The sequence below is a fragment of the Ptychodera flava genome, chromosome 14 (assembly GCF_041260155.1).
Source record: "Ptychodera flava strain L36383 chromosome 14, AS_Pfla_20210202, whole genome shotgun sequence".
In the NCBI taxonomy this organism is placed as follows: Eukaryota; Metazoa; Hemichordata; class Enteropneusta; family Ptychoderidae; genus Ptychodera; species Ptychodera flava.
Genome location: NC_091941.1, coordinates 3,075,412 through 3,097,278, shown reverse-complemented (window position 1 = coordinate 3,097,278; position 21,867 = coordinate 3,075,412). Strand labels below are relative to the sequence as shown.

Genomic DNA, 21,867 nt, shown 5'->3' with positions numbered 1-21,867 from the left:
TACACACGGTCGTGGCAATTTTATTATCAAGGTGCTTTCAGGATAAACATTGTGATCACATGTTGTATATAATACCCGCAGTAGAAACTGATAGTCGAACATTGCTATATTATTCAAAATTTTGTTTTGGTACGAAAAATCAAATTATAAAGAGCGATGGAAAATATGCATTCGCCTGCAATCATGCGCTACCTAGTAACATAATGTCGTTGGAAAGAATTTTGGGATGGGTCCCGTGTTAATAAGATATGGATGTTTGGCATTTGTATAATTTTGTTCTGCCATCCCCAGAAGCTTCTAAGCCCAGATGGTGTTGTCACCTTTATGGAATAGTACCGTATCATCGATATTGTTCCGACATCCAGACCACTTTGTGGTTGGTGGCGCTGTCGGAGCAAGGCAGTTACGTGGTTCATGTTCGGTGCAGTGACCGTACCATTCCACCATTATTGCCCTTCATTTACATGACAATGCACAGAACCTATATGGCAGGTTAATAGGTATAGTGTTATGCAGGCCAGCTGAAAACACCTTCCCTTTCATTGAGTCATCATTACGTTTGGGCCGGTATACACACACCGTTGTGAAACTAAAAAGTCTAATGGTCGGAAAGTTAAACTCACTCGTCATTCGGTCACCATGGTAAGTTTATGTCACTCATTCTCGTGTGATATTATTAAGACATTTATCATCGAATTCCCGATCATCGAGAACGGTGTTTAAAGTGTATTCCAGAGCAAATTCTGACGCCATTTTGAATGTCGCTTAAAGGTTAACGCCCAGAAACACATAAGCTCACCACGCTCTTACTTTCTATCATGCACCTCTACGTATTCTTAGACATTTTAACGTCTGAAACGCAGCAAAATTTGGATAATCTATAGTAATCGTACTGTGAGCTCTCTAGCGTCGCTAAGACAGGGTATGGCACACCGAAAGAAAACGTTCACATGTTTATGAAAATTTATATTTTAACACGGCACGTTCTCAACAGTCTCGTTTCCCTGGGTTTTATTGTGTGTTCCCTCATTCCTAAAGAACCGATACTACCGTTGAAAATAGCCGTACGCCTGGCAAAGAAACAAACGAACGGTCACAAGCCATAGGCATTCTGTATCGTCAGACCATCACAATGTGATTGGCATTCAACAGGTCGTCGACACTTGCGTCTTTTGTAAATACTCTTTTATGTTTGTGATGCTGACTATGCCTATGGAGGTCTATTATCTCCATGCTATGTCACACTAGTGCTGTGAATTGCTTTGATCACATCCCGTTGTTTTTGCTGACTGTTCTCACGTTTTCGTCTCACTTGTATCACGGTATGTGAGGGTAAAGTAACCGTGCTTGTGCCACAATCCAGGATGCGAGACAGCGCGGCACTTGTTACGACTAAATTTCTCAGTGACTATATTTATAAATGTTATGTGAACACGTGTTAAAGGGTGACCGCGCCTAAAAATGCAGGTATGTTGCGTGGTGCACCTTCATTTTGAAATTGTCAATACCAATCAGAAAATCCTGCCATCTCTACAAGTGGTGCTTACTGAAAACGAGCTCCTAAAGTCAATAATTTTACTGCACGACTGGTCGTACACTTAAGCTTACAATCGAAATCGTCTTTTCAGAGTGTTACGTGGACGTTAACACCTTCGCTATCTTTGTATACTTATGCGATTCAAATGTGTGGTTTATGGACTCTTGACCCATCTACGTGGGCATGGCATAGGTGGCCACTTGTAGAAAACATATGGAGCAGAGTGTATACCGTGTAGTATAGGTAGCACGTTTCAAATCTGTCACCTTGACTATTCCATGCCTCGATCACAGCATGCCTTTCCCGAATTCCTCTGTTTCATCGATTTAAACAGTTTTATGGAAACCGCAACATCAGTATTTCTTGCACCAACTTTAAGATAATTCACAGATCATAAAAGCTTGTGGCGAGAATCCTCTGGAGCAATGCTAAAAACCTATTGAAAATGTGAACACCCCTGTGTAAGTAATAACAAACTATGTGATCAGGTAAGCCCTCAGGCGTTACATGTAAGAGTGAGATGGTTTCTATGTATAATTTTACCAGTCATTCCTGCCGAATGCGTAGTTTTCTAGCTTACAAGTGGATTATCTATCTGACTCTCTTCTTTCACATTTTCACGACACAGGTGCTGAGACAGACGTGACTGATCGAAAACTGGCTGTTGTGTCTCTGTTTGATTGCGGCGAGTACGCCCAGAGCTTTCATCATCCATAAGTACATACTCTAATAAGGTAATTTAGCGTTCACTCCAGCAGCGGAATAGTTGTCTCACAGTGGTCGCTATTATTTGGTTTTTGTATGGTAACCGAATTAGATAACTGCCTTGACACTCGTCTTATGTCGATCTATCTTTAATCAACTGTTCTGACGTATCCGTACTCTGCGGAAATCTAAAAGTCGGTCAAAGTGTAATGTCAAGTCAGAATGTAAAAATACAGTCCAATCACATTTAGAGTATTATATACTTGTATGTTGGAAACCAAGGAACGTAACCTTTGAACCCACTTCTCCGCTCATTTAGATTTTGTATTGAAAGGACGGTAATCTTTTAATGGTATTGACCCTGTCTGAGAGTGAAACCGCCAGTCTTAGCTTATGTATCACATGATTGCAATGCCGTGTCTCAGACAAATACTTCACGGTGAGTAAGTTACGGAATTACCAGGGCATGATACGACAATTTTATTGATATTTATGAGTGGCAGTGTACATAGGATGCCACTTTGTTCGATCAGTTTGCTAACATCATAGAGCACAACTTTGTGAAGTGAATAGAATTTGTCGAATATCAACATTTTCTCCAGTGTTTTAAAATTCAAATATTTAATACTTACTTAGGTGATCTGCTTCCATGATGCACGGCCTCTGTTTGACCGTGTTTTGATTCGGTGGGACAGATATTATAAAAATGTTATCTTGTCTAATTAGTGAATTTTGTGCAAACTTGAATTAACCCACATTCTAGTAATTGTAAGTAAGGTGTAACAGTTTCTCTGACTGCTAAATAGAAGTAACTTTCAGTTTCCTGATGTTTTGTAATGAAAGTTGTCTTCACATTGTTTGTGTATTCGAAGTAAAATAAGAAACGCGGAAAGAAAATCGGTCGATGTATTTCAGTGTGCGCTTGTCTGTTTTGTCTCCATTATGTCTCAATTACCAATTGGGACAACAAGTACTCTTATTACTAAAATGGTCGGATGGACTATTTTCTCCTGAGATGACATCCGTGTTTTTTTTTAAATCTGAGCTAGATTACGCCGAAGTTTTAAAAACAGGAGAATTTTACGTGATTAATTTACAGATGAAAAATCATTGTGTACCTTTGTACATTCAAATATTTCCGCTTCGTTAGAAGCAAGCGGATATGTAAAGTCCTGTACGTCTCCGTTTGATGAATAATTCATGAATTGAAATCATGCAGGAACAAGCCTGACACTGCTTCAGGTGACAATGTAATAAACATTAATCATGTGAAATTTAACAAACAATAAACAAATATGAACAAACAATACCTGATCTCTAACGTTTTGTTTCTTGCAGATAATCACCATGGATAAGGATAAAGTGATGATCATTATTATCGCTGTGGCATGCGTCGTTGTTGTTGTTATTCTCATCGTCTTCATATTGGTAGCGTGTCACATGTACAAAAGGAGGTAAGGAGACAGACATACAAGTATGTACCAGGGCGCAGTGTATGGGGTCCTGAACTCACGACTGGTGGACGGTGAACTTGAGAAATTTGTTTTGCATGTCAGCAAGGCAATTCGATCGTTTTCAAGGGTAATTGACATAGCATCGCGTAAATGGAGCTTTCACTTGTCATGTGATCGATATTATGACTAAGAAATATAAAATTAAAGTGAAACTAAACCAAATGTCTAAAATAGATTGAGGTCTATGCATGATATTTGAGGTAATAAATTCAAAGTTAAAACATTATACAACCATGTCAACAAGCATATTGAAATCATTCCCGTTCAGAATAAACTCATCACTTTTAATTTATTGCACTGCTAAATTTCTTACGTTGAGTTTTACCCTTCTATGTAAAGTAAATCACAACAACACCATATACGGAACTTTCGTTTCAGGAAATCGTTAGGGAGTCCTCCTCCACCGATGGCGAGTATTGATGAAGTCGATAACGTGGTACGGAAAGAAACTGGTAAAAACGAGCATGTTGTTACGAACAATCCGGCGTTTGGAAAGGAAGATATGCTAGATATGACGTTACCGGTAAGTCAGTGTCACAGGTACTATTCAGAGCACAAGTTTTCAGAGAGTAAATAGGATTTTAAGCCTGCCTAAAAAAGACCTGAGCAAGTGGCCGGAGGTCCATATACAAGTGAAGAATCACACTTACATATACATAGGCTACAGAGTATTTTTACAGTCTGAATCGTACAGTTACAAAAATATGACAACATAAGTAATATACAGTTTGCGACCATTACGTTTTGTGATCACTCCGTTATTTAGTGTCAGGACAATTTAGAAAGAATGAGTTTCTTCAACTCGACTGTATATCTGACTCAGACAGATCAAGAATGCAATGACTTCCAGGATTTTAGGACGGTAGAGATCAAAGCAGAGTGACATAGATAAGCTGACGGGTATGAGAACACAAGTATATAGTTATTGGGTTTTACTGAGGTTCTTAAAATAGGAATCATTTTGTGATCTTACTTGCCTGACTTTATCCATTGTTAGGTTTTCATTTGCAACCTACATAGATAATTTTGTCATGCGTCAGAGCAAGAAATGGCACTTTGTGACCTCTGACCTTTCGTCAGACTTGAGTTATCTTGGCAATCGTGCAAAGGAAATTGAAACTTTCAGGATGTCTGTCTGTTTGAACCACAAAGCAAAGTAATTTCACTGGTGTTTTCTTTTATTTGATTTCTAAATGATAAAGGCAGATGAAGTACTCTTAATATGAAGGTATAGAATAATATTTTCTACGCAGCTGCCTCTGATCGTCCGAGACAGTACATCCACTATTCTCTCTGACAAGGCCGACCTCCCTTTTATGCAAGTGATTAGCATTACGAAGCAGTCCTTTGACTTCGCGACCCTAAACTCATATTTCACAAGAGAAAACGGGGTCTATGGCATGAGGTCAACACATTCACGACAAACGCCCTCACCTCTACAGGTATAGCGCTTGGAACGCCAAGTGATTGACTAATCAGGATATAAAAATAGGATTGTGAACCCCGTTTTAAATTTTGCTAAAAAAGATTTTCACAGTTATGTTTCGTTTTATGAGTTTTTACGAAACTGATATCAGTGAAAGATATGGGTGGTTAGAATAAAACCTTTGCTTCACCACCACCATACTGACATTCAGTTGCTATTTCGTTTTTGCACAACGTAGTCGGAAGTTCCCCCATACTTTATAATGCTAAAATCAACTGTACTTTGAAATTGACATTTTTTCATATCTTAGGGAGTCCTGATCCAATTTCTATGGAATGGGATATTGTGTCCCTATGTATTTGCCAAATTTTATGAAGATAACATTGCTTTTAAGTTTAGTTTGACTTTGTTGTAATTCAGCTTAAGAAAGATTTCAGCGTAGAGGACTAGAACAATGAGACTGATGTGCAATGCCGTTGGGCTTCCAGTTATCATGTGCCTTCCATCTTTTCCGACATAATCTTATTGCACTGGAAATTATATTGGTCCAAACGATAATATATTTTTAAGTAGAATGACAGTGTATTTCATCTTGTTTCAGGACAAACTTCCCGATAGAGAAGTTGACCTTGCAAAAGAATTTGACGGTGAATTTCAAGAAGTAAGAGAGTTGTCAGAAACTGGGTCAAATTATTCATTCTCTCCGGACGCCCTGGACAATACGGAAACCAAAATTTCGATTTTAGACGACGCCACCTGGGGTGGAGTGCCGTCGGGGAAAAACGACGCCGAGTTTGATTTCAATATGTACAATCCGTTACGTGGTGTGAATGTCAAGTCCAACGGCAGTCTTCATGGCAGGTCGTCAATGGGGCAGAAAACAGCCGACATGTATGAAGCGGGGCAAGCTCTATCAATGGCCGGATCTGTCAACGCAAACCCATGCTTGAACAATACGGCATCTCGTATGCTCTGGCAGAAAAAACGGTTTAAGAATTTCTGAGAACATGTCGTCGGAGAATTGAAGATCTCCAAAAAAGGAAAACTATAATGACAGACAGACTTTTTAGAATCAAAATTTGACATTTACTACAACCCACTAACAAACTTTAAATAATGTGTATTATAATTAGCGCAATGAAATATAACACATTGTATAGGGCAATCATTTCAGGAAATGCAACACAGGATGTTGAAAGTATCTTACAAAAACAGGAGCAACGTTACCTTTGGTGCTTTTCGGCACATATGTTCTTAGAAATAAACTGTTTTAATATTGGAATGATCACCAGTAACTTTTTACATATAAATACACTGTCGACTATTGTATGGAAATGTTTTTAAAGCGATGCAAACTAGTTTTTTATGCCATTACAGTGAAAGGAATTCATGGTATCTCACAACTAAAAAGATTTGCGTCTATCGCTTATCCACAGACAAAAGATTGACTCTTTTGTGAAGCCGTACCGTTGTTCCTCTCCTTCAGATTGCAATGACAGCATTCGTGTAAAATATTTCTGTAAATATAACTTAAAGTAGGAGATATCCCGCCAAGCGTAGCTCAATCAGGTGATACGAATGGATATAACCTGTCTATTTTAGTTAATCACATGATATTTGGATCTCAGTTATGCAATCAAATCTGTTTATTTTACATTTCAAACAGGTGTTTGACTTTGGGTCGTATGATTTGGGTTGAATTGAGGGAAACAATTGCACACTTCTTCGATGAGCTGTGACTTTTTCACGAAGTGTGCAGATTAATAATTGCCTTTGGTGAAAGAAATGTGTACTTCATAATGTTGTCAATGTCCCATACTGCCTGCCTCTGTTCAATATCATCATACATTTTATTTTTAATTAACAGAGTTGAAATATATAATTTGAAAGTTATTAAAATGACGATGCAAAAATTGCTTTTCAAATGTGCATGTGTATTATACGAGAGAGAGAGAGAGAGAGAGAGAGAGAGAGAGAGAGAGAGAGAGAGATTGGTCTAAGTAGATATGAGTGAATAGTTCTGCATGCAACGGACACTATCAATATGAGTTGTTTGGTATTTGATGTCATTTGATGTCCCGGATTGCCCAACAGGACTGAGTATCCCTCTTTTGTAAAGCTTTCATTGTAGTAATCTATTATCTATATCAGTTGAAGGACCTTACGTTTATCGAGACAGACAAAATTTCATTTCTCATCGTCTGTCCTTCCCATCTCGAGTGTCAACATAAGTGTTAACCTAGCAACAAAGAGAGAAATCAAAACAAAGCATGTCATCAGCATTCCACCGTTTCAAGCAAGTGTCCGCATTTTGAACGCTAAAAATGAGTCTTGGTAAAATTCTCTCTCTGTTGCTGTCTCTCAAAAATTGAAAAGACAGATATGGCTAACGCAAAAGTTGAACAAATATTGAACTTCTGCATTTAATACGTACCTGCAAGTATTTCGGAAACACGCATGCAGTCTGGTCACGTGGATAGGAGAAAGTGGTATATCGTATGTTGCTGTTTGCTGCCCTCATGAAGCGAATGGCGCACACAATAAAAGTGATGACGTCACCAACAGGTCACACTGGATCAAATCTAACATCAACGGGTTTTTTTGGCGCGCTTTATTTGGCATTGTCGTCTCTCTGCTCGTTTCTGATGTACAGCTTAGATGGAATAAGAGATATTATTGGTCTTGACGAATTATTCTGTGATTCAATGGAGCTGGACGAAGCAGTTCCATCGATTTCCATCGCTTCATCTCATTGCTCCTTTGTTTACCATCGCTAGAAACATGGCCAATTTAATACTGCCGCTCATTGTAACTGCTGATTAAATTTCCTTTTGGATATCGGCACCGAATATTGTGCTTAAGTAGGAGAGCTATATAGTTCAAAGATCCGAAGCCTGCTGTATTCATAAGGTAAGCGTTTAACCAGCGCATCAGCCCTCTATTGTTGTTCTGTGGCATTTCATAAACTAGGACACTCGGTGGGTGTGGTTGATATTATGACGACGTTGCTTTCACGTGGTAAAAATACAGTGAGGTACCAGTGACTCGTTAGTTATCCACTTTACAGCTGAAACCGTGTTTGTTTATGCAAGATTGTGATTAAAATGTTCTCTACACGAAAAGCCAAACAATTTAACAAATTCGGACAAATCGAAAACAGTGCGTTTTATTGATGCACATTCGAAGCTGAAAATCATAGTACTGAATTATTTGTTATTTTAAATTTTAGAACATAGATCATCAGAGTCGTTTATTGTGAAAGAGACTGTTGTTTTTAACAAATGCAGTAAGGTGGAAAGTCTGAATTTCGGCAAATCTTTAACCATTTTGAAATTGAGGACTTCTTGAATATATACAGCGTAGGACACCCCGCTACTTTTACAATATCGGAGTTAGCATTTATGGGGGATGTCATAGGCCTCCGGAAAATTTCACCTTGTTTCTCACTACAATCCTTCTGCATTTACAGCTTATGAAAATGTTAAGTATAGCTTTTAATTGGTAAATTGGCCATTGAAATTCAAACGAAATGGTCGGCATAGACTTAGCATGTGCCAGTTTCATAAAGTAAAGCCATAGAATGCATCAACGTAGTCTTAAGCCAGTGAAACAGAGATGGCTCGTAACAATACATCATATTTGTACGCAATAGCACTATGGTATTGTTGTGTCTAACAATAGAAAAAATCCTATGTAAGATTATAACCATTGCGCCATTTTGAATTGGGGAGTAAAGACCGACAACTCATGTACCATATGTGTAATATAGTCAATAGTCATATTTTATGAATATTGTGTTTTATTAAGGTAGAATGCACCTCGGGGACAGATATTCGGACTCTCAGACTTTTGCAATTCTCTTTATATCTACCACTTGTGAGGGTTCATTTTAAAGCTCCCGGCGTAAGAAAACTTTTCACTGTCTTAGTTTTTCGAAAATCGATTTTTTAAATTTTTTCTCCATAGAATAAACACAGGGATAGCGGCCATTTTTTGCTCACGTGTTTACACACGTGAGCATATGTCGCCGCGATGTCTGTCTGTCTGTCTGTCTGTCTGTCTGTCTGTCTGTCTGTGTCTGTCTGTCTGTCTGTTGGACCGATATCTCAAAAACAGCTTATCAGATCAGAATCAAATCTGGTACATATATTCAGTTAGCAAATGGCAAGAACTGATTAGTTTTTGGTAGGTGTGGCTTTCATACATTTTGCTCATTTGCATAATTAATGATTTTAGAAAAAACGGATATACATTAAAACGACTACACACAATTTGATGAGATCTGCTACAAATGTTGATCACACCAAGATATATCAGCTGTGGGAACCATTGAGAGGTGACATGAAAGATAGTTGCTAATTTGCATATTTAATGAACTTTCCTAATTAGGGATATATGTCTGATTTGACTGGATCAAAATTGACCAAATTTGGTATGTATGTTAAAGATACTATGATTTAACATTATGGAATGTCACTAAGCATTTTAACTGCAGCCAATTCCTAATTTGCATATTTAATGAACTTTGCTAATTAGGGATATATATTTGAATTGACTGGACCAAAGTTGATTAAACTTGCTACACGTATTGAAGCTACTATGATACAACATTTTTGAAAGTCATTAAACATTTTTACTTCAGCCAATTCCGAATTTGCATATTTAATGACATTTCCCAATTAGGGATATATATCTGAATTAACTTGATTGTAGTTGTTGAAACTTGCTATATACATAAAAAATACTGTGATATAACATTATTGAAAGTCAAAAGACATTTTTACTTCAGCCAATTTCTAATTTGCATATTAAATGAATTTTCATAACTAGGGATATTTATCTGAATTGACTAAATCAAAATTGATGAAGCTTGCTATGAACATTAAAGACCCTATAATACAATATTATTGAAAGTCGTTAAGCATTTTCTCTTCAGTAAATACCTAATTTGCATATTTAATGAACTTATCTAATTAGAGATATATATCTGAATTGACTTGACCAGAGTTGACAAAACTTGCTACATATATTGCAGATACTATGATACAACATTATTGACAATCATTAAGCATTTTTACTTAAGCCAATTCCTTATTTACATATTTAATGAGCTTTGCTTATTAGGGATATATACTGGGATTTACTTGATCAAAGTTGGCAAAACATGCTATGTACATTGATGATTATACCAGGTTAAAACAATATCGAAAGTCATTTCACATTTTCATGTCAGCTTATTTATGATTTGCATATCTAATGAGCTTTCACAGCTCTGCATATATGGCTTGAAGGACTTGGCCAAAGGTAATTACACATGCTGTATAAATTGGTGATCAATGACAGCAGTCAAAGAACTTTAATATTTTTCTTTCAGCTAATTACATATTTGTATACTTCATGACCTTTTAGAATTAATCGCCGGTGATCGTTGATCATAATGCTTTCAATGAAGTTGCAAACATTTGGCAAAGGTTCAAATTTACACATAAGTGCAATATATAATGAAATACGTGAGCATTTTCAGTTCATATCTGGTTAATTTTAAATATTGGTAAATCTCTGGTAATTTGTTTCTCTAGTACCAAAATTTGCACTGTAACCCCCGATTTTTATTCTTGATTTTGAAGATTATGGTTGATATATTCCTTGAGGAAAGTTTGAGCAAACGTTTAAAGGGACAAAGTCGGCCATTTTTCATGAATTGTGTTTGATGCGAGATATTACTTATATTGTTTGACATGTCAAAAGATACTGAATGAACGGGTGACCATGCATATATTGGACCCTGGTTTTAGACACGATACATTAAACCATCGCGAAAATGAATTAATGGTCATGACCATTAATTCATTTTCGCGATGGGTTCATTTCATCATAAAACTGGGGTCCAATATATGCATGGTCACCCGTTCATTCAGTATTTTTTGACATGTCAAACAATATAAGTAATATCTCGCATCAAACACAATTCATGAAAAATGGCCGACTTTGTCCCTTTAAGTCTTTCACTTTCAAAGCGCATACTACCTTAATGCAAAATATTATGTAAGTCTGGTTTTTTTACAAATTGACAAGCATTCAGCGTTTATTTCACAAAGTAGCAATAAATACACGTAAGTTTGAAGAAGCAGGCTAGCATGGGAATATAATTAATTAACTAACTAATGGAGCTGTATTAGGTGACCTAAGTGGCAATTTAAGAAAATTCTTTGTTGAGGGACTGTTTAAATTGTGGCAGTCGTGTCGGTTAAACTCAACATAAAATGAATGACTTGATCAGCACATACTAAATACCAATTTCAAATACATTTCAGATCCTGGATATCAAGTAAATGTAATCCTACTGTACTTTTACAATTTCACGTGACCTCAACAGACTGTTGACATTTACCATGGCAGCTGGTAAGCCGTGCCACGGTAGCGGTGTGACGTCATCACTGCATTGTACAGCTTGCAAACTACCGCCATTGTTCGATCTCCCTAAACCACCTGGTCCGGAAATTGTGTCAGGTCAGTGTAAAATATTTTTTGTCTGTGTTTTGACCCTCTTTGAGTTTACTCAGCTTGAATGCTGCTTGAAATACGACATAAGCCTCGATGTGAGTATTGAGGTAGAAGTGAAATCCCCATTATTGACAAAAAGAGAACTACAGTTTTCCAAGTGAGAAAAATTAAGCTGATACCAAAGACAGATTATTTCGACACATCATGAAAGATATAAAAAACAGATCACGTTAAAATGCCCTCCGGTCTCAAAATTAACTTTAGAATGATTTATTTAAGCACTTCCCTACTTATTACATTGTTTTAACTTTGTTACCAGGCCATGGCTTACCGGTGTGGTTAATCGTCATCATAGTGGCTGCATCCCTAATACTCTTGGCTTTGATGATAATTATCCCTATGTTATTGATTCGAAATCGGTACGTATGGAAAGTTGAGTAAGTTAGACCGTTCTCTGCGAATATGGCACTGAACTCTTCTGTATCTATCTCTGGAAAAACGCTTGTATCATTCTAATCTTTTGACAATATTTAGCACTTTTGAATGGCTTTACGTGTGAAATCCAAATGCACGACTCTTTGGGTCTTTATAATACTGTTAAACGACATGTAACAGGATTGGAACTATTTTGAGATAATTGGATGGTGAAGTAATGTCGATTTAATGTACAATTGTAAGCTCATATGCTTTTCTTTTTATATTGCACACTTTCTTTTATAAGTAATTTACGATATTGCAACATTCAGCTATATAGCACCTAACACTTTTGAGAAATTTGCATAGTGTGTAGATACAGCGATGATAAACATTAATTATTATTAAACATGTAGTTTTACGATAATAGTTCTTTCGCATAACTTGTAAGGATATAAAACATTCAGTTTGTCTTCTTTAGTGACTGTAATGTTAACTTCTGAAAATCAACGCTCGTCTTTTTTGTTAAATATCTTAATGGGGTGAAAATTGATAGTGGGAGGTCGCTAGAGATGTACCATGCATCGATCATTAGTTACTACAGGAGAATGGTTCTGTGATCGGTGGTATCAAAATAAGTTCTCTTAGATAATTCTTACTCAGCGTCACTCTGACGACTACTTCGAGAAAAACTCACAGTCTTTCTTATTTTGTTATGAATATATCTCTGCATATTACCTTCCTGGTTTGCGTCGTCGCGTTTAACTCTCCAAAGGTAGCGAATATTTTTTTAACTTTACTTTTTGAGTAATGGTGCACTGATGACTTAAAAGAACGTACAGCTTCTCTCGTGATTACTTACAGATCTTACCGTTTCTACACTGAAGTAAATTCTTTGCCAAACATGAGTTAGCCTGAATTAAGAGCGAATATGAATTGTTTCCAGGAGCCAGAGAAAAGGAGAAAATGCTGGCATACACGTGGGAGATAGAACTAATATAGTTCCTATAAGTGCAACAGTCAACCATGACAGAAACAGTGGAATAAAAATGGAGAACCCTGTGTACATAGAGTCGGCGCCGGTTTCATCTGAACAGGTAAATGCAATCAGTTAAATGATGTATTAATTACAGTAGTATGAACCTCGATAGACAAAGACTTGAACGTTTGCTGAAATTTTCCTCGATGGCATTTTCAGCCACTGTCACTCTTACCAAATCAAGAATAAAAATCACGGGTCAACTTCAAATTTTGGTACTAGAGAAACAAATTACCTAACATATACCAATATTTGAAATTCAAAATGGCCGCCATCCCCGCGTTAACTCTATGGGAAAAAATTACATTTTTAATTTTTCGAAAAACGAGGACGGTAAAAACTTTTGTTACTCCAAGAGCTTTAAAATGAGCCCCAACAAGTGGTAGATCAGTAAAAGATTGTAAAATTTTAAAATTGTAAAATTTTGAGAGTCAAAATATATCTTTCCCCGGGGTGCATTCTACCTTAAAAATGTGGAACACCTTTGATTGAATTGAAGTTGGTGGCAGGTCTACAGATTGTTTTCAAACAGTCTGAATTTTTATCTTCGGGGAAAGAGGTGCTAAATCCTAGACGCTCTACAAGTAAGTATTCTGAAACACCTGCCATCCATATTTTAGTCCATTAAGGCATCCTCTGTATTGATTTATCTGTTTAATTTGGTTTTAATGCGTTGAATGTTGGAACGTAAAGGTCTTCACCATCGGTGTAAAGGCAAAACAATCAAACAGAAAAATAAACCAACGTAACGGTAGCATATATACATACTATGGTAATCTAACAGGGAGTAAATAACATTCAATTTGTTTTTAATCTTTTGGTGCTGTCTCTTGTTCGTTTGAGAAGCTATATTTTACTTAATTTAAAAGGCACCCAATGTCTTAACGTTCTTCACAGCTCTTTATGGAAGAGTTCGATTCGCCGTACCGAACACACACTCCAAGTAAAAGCACTGCCGCAACGCCAATGACAGATGACTTCCCTGTGAACATGGATCGGTCAAACCGTACCAATGGCTCTAACGATGATGCTGGCTTTGAACAAGGAGGAAATGGAAGGCTATGGAGGAGACAGAATTGGCAGCTACAATCGCGAGGGACCAGCGCAATCAGCGACTGATAGACGAGAAATCGGGTCCATAATTCATGGATCAAGCCGATGCTGAAGTTCAGTTCCCATATACATTCTATGTGTTAACTTCAAAACGCATTCAAATAATGAACGGTAAAAGTTTGTTTACGACAAACTTTTGAGCGATACTGCGATTCGGGCAGAACAGTTAAACAGTATTGTATTTTATGCAATTCTAGTACATACACGTGGTGACATAGCGTCATCAAAATTTCTGGAGTACATCGTTGTTATCAAACGTATGAATCTTGTTGGAATTGAAAATCACACTCCTTCTGTTTCGGCAAGACTTAGATAAATTCAATGAGATGATCTGCAGCTGTTTGTGCTTTAAATACCGTAATCGTCATTTACAAAGATATTTCTACACTTGGCTTTTGATGATGCCATGCTTGACAATTTTGGGAATCAGAACAAATGGTTTCTTATGACCTATTAGGAATACATTTCTTATTAGGAGAGTTTCAATTGGAAAATAGGCTGAACATACGTCTGAGTGTTTTCCATGTGGTGAATAACAATTGGTCAAACACAAATATCTATGACATTAAAGTATTGTCATTTTTTATAGGGAAAGATTTTCAAAAAACACGATTGGAACTAATTTGGGATAATTGGATCTTCATATTTTTCAAATTTCTCAAAAATGTTAGGTGTCCTGTAGCTGAATGTCGCAATATTACTAATTACTCATAAATACAAGTGTGTAAGGTAAAAAGAAAAGCAGATGAGCTTACATTTGCATATTCAAAAGACATTACTTTGTCATCCAATTATCCCAAATTAGTTAAAATCGTGTCAAATATTAATAATTGTTTATTCCACTTGCACTGTAGGCCTCCAGCCCTATGTGCTGGAAAATAATACATAACAACGAAAATAACAAACAGCGAAAATAACAAACAGTGACCTTGAATAGATAAATTACAAACAACCTAAATTGGCAATCAAAATACAAAAAGCATAGATTAATCAACTAGCTCTCTCCTTTTCTTGAAAGCATGAAATAAATAACAACTTAATTTTCGAAGTATATTTGTATTTTGTGTTGACATTAACTGAATGAATTTATCCACACTGGGATTGATGTGATAATGCTCCGGGAAGTATTTTTCCCTAAGAGCCTGGTAAAGTATACATCGTAACAGAAATGGTATTCGTTTTCAATGATACCTTCATTACAAGGACACAATCTATTTTGGCGTTCAATATTTTTACGCCGACCCTGTTCAATATTAAGTACATGATTTGATAAACGGAATGAAGTTAAAGTGAATTTGAAAATTGGTTTAATTGAGTAAGTAAGTATGGTTCTACAGTGAGCGATGATTTGAAGAGTCTATAGGATTCAAGTCTGCTGTATGTACTCATATCAGAGTGCCATTGTTGTAAATCAATGTCACGACAACGTTGTTTAAATTCGGAAATAAATTTTCCTTCATGGCCCACGCCCTGGTTGTACCAAGACTCTGCAAAACCATACTGAAACAGAATTATTCTGACGGCTTTAGCCCAACATTCAACATCCCTCTCAACTAGTTTACATTGTTCTTTGTATGCATGATGAATATACCGCCCAGAATCAATTTTAAGTAGCGTAGCCGAAATTTTACTATTCTTGGAAGTCTCATAGCTCGCATACTATATCTTCCAAGTTCAAATATTCCTCTATGGTGACCTTCAAAATTATAAAGACGTGAGTAGATAACTCATACGGATCAATTGAAGTCCAATTTCGTAATGAAATCAACCATGTTTATTTAGTGTAAAAAAAGAAATGGCGTGTCTTCGTTGGTCATTTGTACAGATTTTAAGATGATGGTAATATTACAACAATATTTCCTAGTAGTTCTGTATACAGAGTCATTGTCATGAGGTAACTCTGTCCTACGCATCGGTGTATTCTGTTACGGTAACCTTTAAAACGTCCCGTAAGCTTGCCCGTACCAAAAAGCAGCTTTTCATTGAGTGTAATAGATGTAGATGTAAACCATACTTATTGACAATATGCAGGATCCACCATAGAATTGTAACTTTTATACCGGAACGACACCCTTGCATCGATTTACATCGATTTAAGGAAGATAATTCATTTTACCGTGATTTAAAAATAATGTTTGCAACAAATTGCAAAAAGTCGATCGTTAGGATTGCCATTGAATCCTCTACAAATTTTCATTACGTATCGACACCTTTCTACGTTCTGAAACATTATAAAAACATAATTCCATCACGTGCCTTCTCTTTTATCAATTTGTGCACTCTGTTACCAATGTTGTTTACGTATGAGTCATTTATACAATGTTTTATCGTATATTTTTTCATATAGCACATTGTACTTCCTCGCGATCACTCCTCGGGCATAACGTTCTGTAAACATCCAAGAATAAAGCAAACTTCTTACATTTTACGTCATGTCATTGTGTGTACGACAGACTGGTGTGACGGTGGAGTGACTAGATGGTGGACAATGGCTCGTACCCACACTGTTATTTACTACTGCTCCAACCACACTGTTATTTATTACTGCTCCAAAGTTATCCTTTGAACGTCGCGTCGAGGAAATTATCTCACGCTGAAGACTGTAACGCTTCACGCTTCAAGCGAGAAGTACCGTGGGTGCTGATTTTGATCGATCGGAAACAGATTGAGCTAGAGAAAAACATCGACAATAGAAGGGACGGTTCAGGCGATCGTGCATCAACAGAACTGTGAGGTACACTGCTATGATCACGGCCTGTACAAATAACGTATTTCATGCTCGCTATCTAGATACATCCCATCAACATGGCGGCAACATTTAAATTTTGCGATGTGCATTATGGCGAATGTGTTTTAACTTTCATCAATCGCCAACGTACATTTGATACAGTGTTAACATTGGTGTATTGGCCCCATACCACCTTTGGGCGCAGTCCTAACGACTGCGAATTACTTATTCAATACCATTTTACTATAACGGTGCTATTATTATGTGACGACAGTCACAGCTAAAGTTCTCCATTCGCCGACTAAGGCCACACTGTTCGCACCACACTATAGATTTCTAAAGGTGTCTCATCCGATTCCAAATATTGTACGGGACTGTTTCTTAATTTAACATCTACACACTGGGGTATATATTCAAATCTAGTCGTTATATGGGAATTCTCACAAGTTGAACTGAGGTTAGACGTCTATGCTGTGAATACAACTACGTTAAAAGTGGCCCGGTGTCATGGTGGCAGTGACGTATATCTGCAGAATATGAGTTAAAAAGACGAAAATTGGCAGGAGAGTCTTGTCTCGCTCGGGATTTTCTGCTGTTGAGTTTGATTAGATATATCGTGCATATTTAGTCTTACGGTTTGTGTTTATAATGCTAAATTTAGAGCATTCACAACCGGTAAACATATACAGTAGTTAGTCCATTTACAAAAAACGTTCAACATTAATGGTTGCTATTTCTTGTAAAGTTTGGATATAAAATCCGTAGAAAAGTTATGTTTGCGACTACTGCTAATTACTCATTCATTCGCATCTAAAATGTTATGGACGACAGTCAGAGTTGAAGTTCTCCTTTCACATGGATGGATGTTCGAACATTTCTCAAGTGGGTAGTGACTACATTTCGGGTCGTTACAGCAATGGTAACCTCGTTGAACTCCATGGCGTAACACGGTCAAAGCCATCAAACGCGGCCAACCTGCACGCTCCTGAGTATACCATCAATTCATTTACAAATATAACATTGATATAATCAACATTTTTGATTTGATTAAAGTCTACCTTGGCTGCAATAATTGTAGCCTTGTTGGGCTGGGTCGTGCGGCTTGGGCCTCTGTCGTGCGGCTACCAAAGTAGGGCATCGCGCAAGCCGCACGACCCAGCCCAACATGGCTACAATTATTGCAGCTAAGTCTACCTATGTGTGAAGGCCTTTAATCCAAAGTGTGACATGCCGGGCGGCTGTATGTTGAGAAAAGCTCAATTATTTATTTGAATACAAGCTAAAGCGCAAAGGAAGTTTATTTATTTGAATTTTAATGGAAAAAAAAACGTGAAAAATTCTGCCAATTTGGGAACCTTGTGCGCTCCGGCGGATTTTTGTCGAGGGGTGCACAGGTCGAGTAGGCATTATTTGTGATGATTTTTTCCTATTATTATCATAACAAATGATTATGAATATAAATAAATTATTAATATGAATGTTACAGAATATTAAAACTTTTTTTACAAACAATGTCGTCTACTTTGTGTAAATACCGTCTGGAAACCCCATTGTTGTGATAATTGTGATTATTAATAAATTACGATTATGATAAATAAAATCATATTTTACACATTGTAATCTGCTTATGTGAACAGCCCTCTGGAAACCCTTATATAGTTTCACAATCTATGCCAAAATGTACAAGTGACACCATTGCCCATGTTCAGTCTACGGCGCGAGTTACAGTGTAACGACATTGTTTGTAAAAAAAAAGTTTTAATATTATATTAATAGTTTATTAATATTCATAATCATTTGTTATGATAATAATAGGAAAAAATCATCACAAATAATGCCTACTCGACCTGTGGATTTATGACCGTCTATTGCCTTACTTCACACGATTTAAATTATTAGTTTGCCGACTTCACATTTGTTGCATTATCCACCAAAAATATCGATCATATTACCGTTATATTTTGAAATGAATTCATGGTATACTCAGAGCCTGCAGATTGGCGTTTGACGGCAGTAGACCGTGTTACGTCATAGAGTTCAACGAGGTTACCATTGCTATGAGTATGACGACTAAAAATTAAGGTTAAGTTCGCCGAATTCCAAAGCGCCCTGTGCTTGCGCACAAGTAAGCTCACCAGACTAACAATAATGTAATTAAGAGTCGGGTTTAATTTGGTGGTATTCAATATCAATTGATTTGACTTTTGTTTTATGTGGACATTTTAGTTCAAGATCTAATTGAAGGGATCTCACTGACCTTTGACCCTCTCACTTACATGACCCTCGGGTTACTCATTAAGTCAGAACTGGGCATAATTTATCAATCAGGCAAAGTGATTTATTATGATATATTTTGAAAAGTATCCTGGTGAGACCGGGTTTTTAATTTTGCTTAATAATAAGCGCACAGTTATGTTTCAATTTATGAGTTTTCAGGAATTTGACATTAGTAGAAAGTATGGGGTGCTAACAATGAAATCTTTACTTCCCCATCATACTGACATTCATTTATCATATCATGTTTGACAATACAGTGAAATATCTGAAAAAGCAGTTATTTTAAAACATGAAAAAGAATTTCTCGAAATATCCAAAAGTCACGAAAGACTGCCCATACTTGATCATGTTAAAAGCAACAGTACTGTCTTTTAAAATTGGCATTTTTTCCATATTTTTTCTTCCATATCAGATCCATTTTCCATTGAAAACGATATGATGACCCCACTCTGGATTTCACTTTTAAAATGATGCTATATAAAATAATGTATTTGCAAAATTTCATAAAATGGCATTACTTTTATTAGTATGGATTCGTCGTATTTAACCTAGAGCATAGAACTTAACTTAGAGCGAGTGTTAACTAGTATTTGCTTTGATGCGCATACAAATGTTTTGTAAAGTTCATTTTGCAACAATGCATCAGTCGAGAATGAGATGTATGCGGAGAAAATCTTGTTCAGCAGAATAGAGGAAATTTGCGTGTCCATCGCTAATAAAGTGTGAATAAATATGATTTTGCATATAATGTTTTTATTACTCAGACATTCAACACAATTATGAGCGTCTGAACCTTTGGATTAAATTTAATTTAGTTAGATTTCATTTAAATATGACGTGCAGGAGAAGAAATTGCTATCCGTATATCTGTCTATTGCAGCCGGCCTGGCCAGGCTGAGGTTTGTAAAAATGACTCTCCCCATTCCCCAGTCACAACCCCTGTAATTACTGACGCATGCCTTATGAAAAAACAATCCTAGGGTCATGGGACTGGCTGGCTATTTGAGTGGGCACTGTATCTAAGAGAAAACATTAATCATAACGTGTATAAACGTGAAAAAGTCAGTAATCATGATATCTAATGGTGTGGCTCTTACAGTCTAGCGATAGCCTTTGCTGCTTTTGCTTTTCGCAAGTCACAAGAGTGACTGTTTTATTAGTTTTGCTCTTTGCATTTATGTTTTTGTTCACGTTATTTTTATCTTCCAAGAGCATATAAAAAGCTTCCACGCTTAGGTAAACTTTAATCCAATAAAAACTAAGAGTGTTACATTCTTTCCAGAAGAAAGTTGCGAAATTATCGGGCACCGGCTCAATATTTCCCCCAAGTTAATCGGGACAAAAAGCGCGAAGCATTCCACTTGTAAACAATTTTACTCCATGAACTTGTAAGGTCAATGACCCTAAGTGACACTATGTCAATCCAAATTGCAGACAATGGTTTGTCGTTTTGTTATTATGCGCTGTCTAAACTGCTTTTTAATGTCGATGGAATCTTTATGGAGAATTGTTCTGTGTGATGCTGAGTGCTTTGTTTACCAACGAAGCTAGTCCGTAAAGAAAGTGGTACCTGAGTTTGACTTTTCCAAGATGAGGAATGTTTTGCTTTACCTAAGCTTTAGATGTGAGAGATCGGTGAGAAATCAGTCTTAGCTCGCAATGTCGGTGGAAACTCTGTGGAGATTCATCAACGAACCGCATTGCAACAAAATAGTAATTTTATTACCGTCATATTAGTAAATGAATTCTTGTTAAACTCTGAAGGTGCAGGTTGGCTTTTGATGACAGTAGACCATGTTACGTCCTAGAGTTCATCGAGGTTACCATTCCTACGACGATCTCCAATATCGTCATCGCCTAGTTGAGAAATGTGCCAACGTCCATCCGTTCCATCTACGTGTTTGTGAATGGATAACCTCAGCTGTGACTGTCATCCATGATAATAGCTCTGTTATGGTAAAATGCGAGGCAGTAGTCACTCAACTCTTCAAACGAAGTAATTGGCCAATCTCACCATCTCCAATCATTACTCCATAAGTTCAACTGCCAGAAATGCTGAATGTCTGACCAATGTGATTTTTCAAAAGGCACACGATATAATAAAAGCGTAGAAATACAAAACTAATGTATCTCCTCCGACGACATCGAGCTTGATTATGATTTGACCACTGCCAACTAGGCATCGCCCACCACAGAAAAACATGCAACAATCCATCTCTATTGACCCCCATTGTCATTGACCTTACAAGTTCACAGGAGTAAAATAGTTTTACGCATGTAAGGCTTTGAAGATTTTGGTGCCGATTAAGTCGGGGAAAATATTGAGCAGATGCCCGGTAGTTTTGCAGCTGAATGTCTTCCAGAAAGAATTAACACTCTTAGCTTTTATTATTGAATTAAAATTCACCTATGTGTTGAGGTTTTTTATCCAAAAATTGACTTGCTAGGCGGCTGTGTGTAAAGAAAGGATTAATTTTATCCCTGAATATCAGCTAAATTTAGAAAAACAACTTTAATAATTTAAATTTTAAGAGAAAAAATGTTAAAAATCGTCCAATTCGGGACTTTTATGCGCTCCGGCGGACTTATTTTGTTGAGGGAAGTCCAAGA

General features: G+C 36.8%; 2 protein-coding genes across 5 annotated transcripts; both read left to right on the top strand.

Moving 5' to 3' along the window:
* Positions 1 to 442: 442 nt before the first annotated feature.
* Positions 443 to 7,099, top strand: LOC139148970 (uncharacterized). 2 transcript variants are annotated; one of them, XM_070720444.1, is made up of 5 exons: positions 443 to 642; positions 2,166 to 2,271; positions 3,581 to 3,696; positions 4,135 to 4,279; positions 5,784 to 7,099. In XM_070720444.1, exons 3-5 carry the CDS (start codon positions 3,590 to 3,592, stop codon positions 6,183 to 6,185), a joined length of 654 nt encoding a protein of 217 aa, XP_070576545.1. In that variant the 5' UTR covers positions 443 to 642; positions 2,166 to 2,271; positions 3,581 to 3,589; the 3' UTR covers positions 6,186 to 7,099. The 2 variants fall into 2 exon arrangements, with proteins under 2 accessions (XP_070576545.1, XP_070576546.1); XM_070720445.1 differs by lacking the exon at positions 443 to 642 and adding an exon at positions 1,323 to 1,467.
* A 617-nt stretch (positions 7,100 to 7,716) lies between these two features.
* On the top strand, positions 7,717 to 16,680 carry LOC139148965 (uncharacterized). Of its 3 annotated transcripts, XR_011556049.1 has the most exons (6): positions 7,717 to 8,092; positions 11,497 to 11,692; positions 12,006 to 12,123; positions 13,047 to 13,197; positions 14,037 to 15,067; positions 15,926 to 16,680. XR_011556049.1 is itself a non-coding variant. In XM_070720438.1 (5 exons), exons 2-5 carry the CDS (start codon positions 11,575 to 11,577, stop codon positions 14,256 to 14,258), a joined length of 609 nt encoding a protein of 202 aa, XP_070576539.1. In that variant the 5' UTR covers positions 7,717 to 8,092; positions 11,497 to 11,574; the 3' UTR covers positions 14,259 to 16,680. The 3 variants fall into 3 exon arrangements, 2 of the variants coding, with proteins under 2 accessions (XP_070576539.1, XP_070576540.1); XM_070720438.1 differs by having other exon boundaries at positions 14,037 to 16,680; XM_070720439.1 differs by having other exon boundaries at positions 7,718 to 8,092; positions 12,006 to 12,105; positions 14,037 to 16,680.
* The last annotated feature ends 5,187 nt before the right edge of the window (positions 16,681 to 21,867 follow it).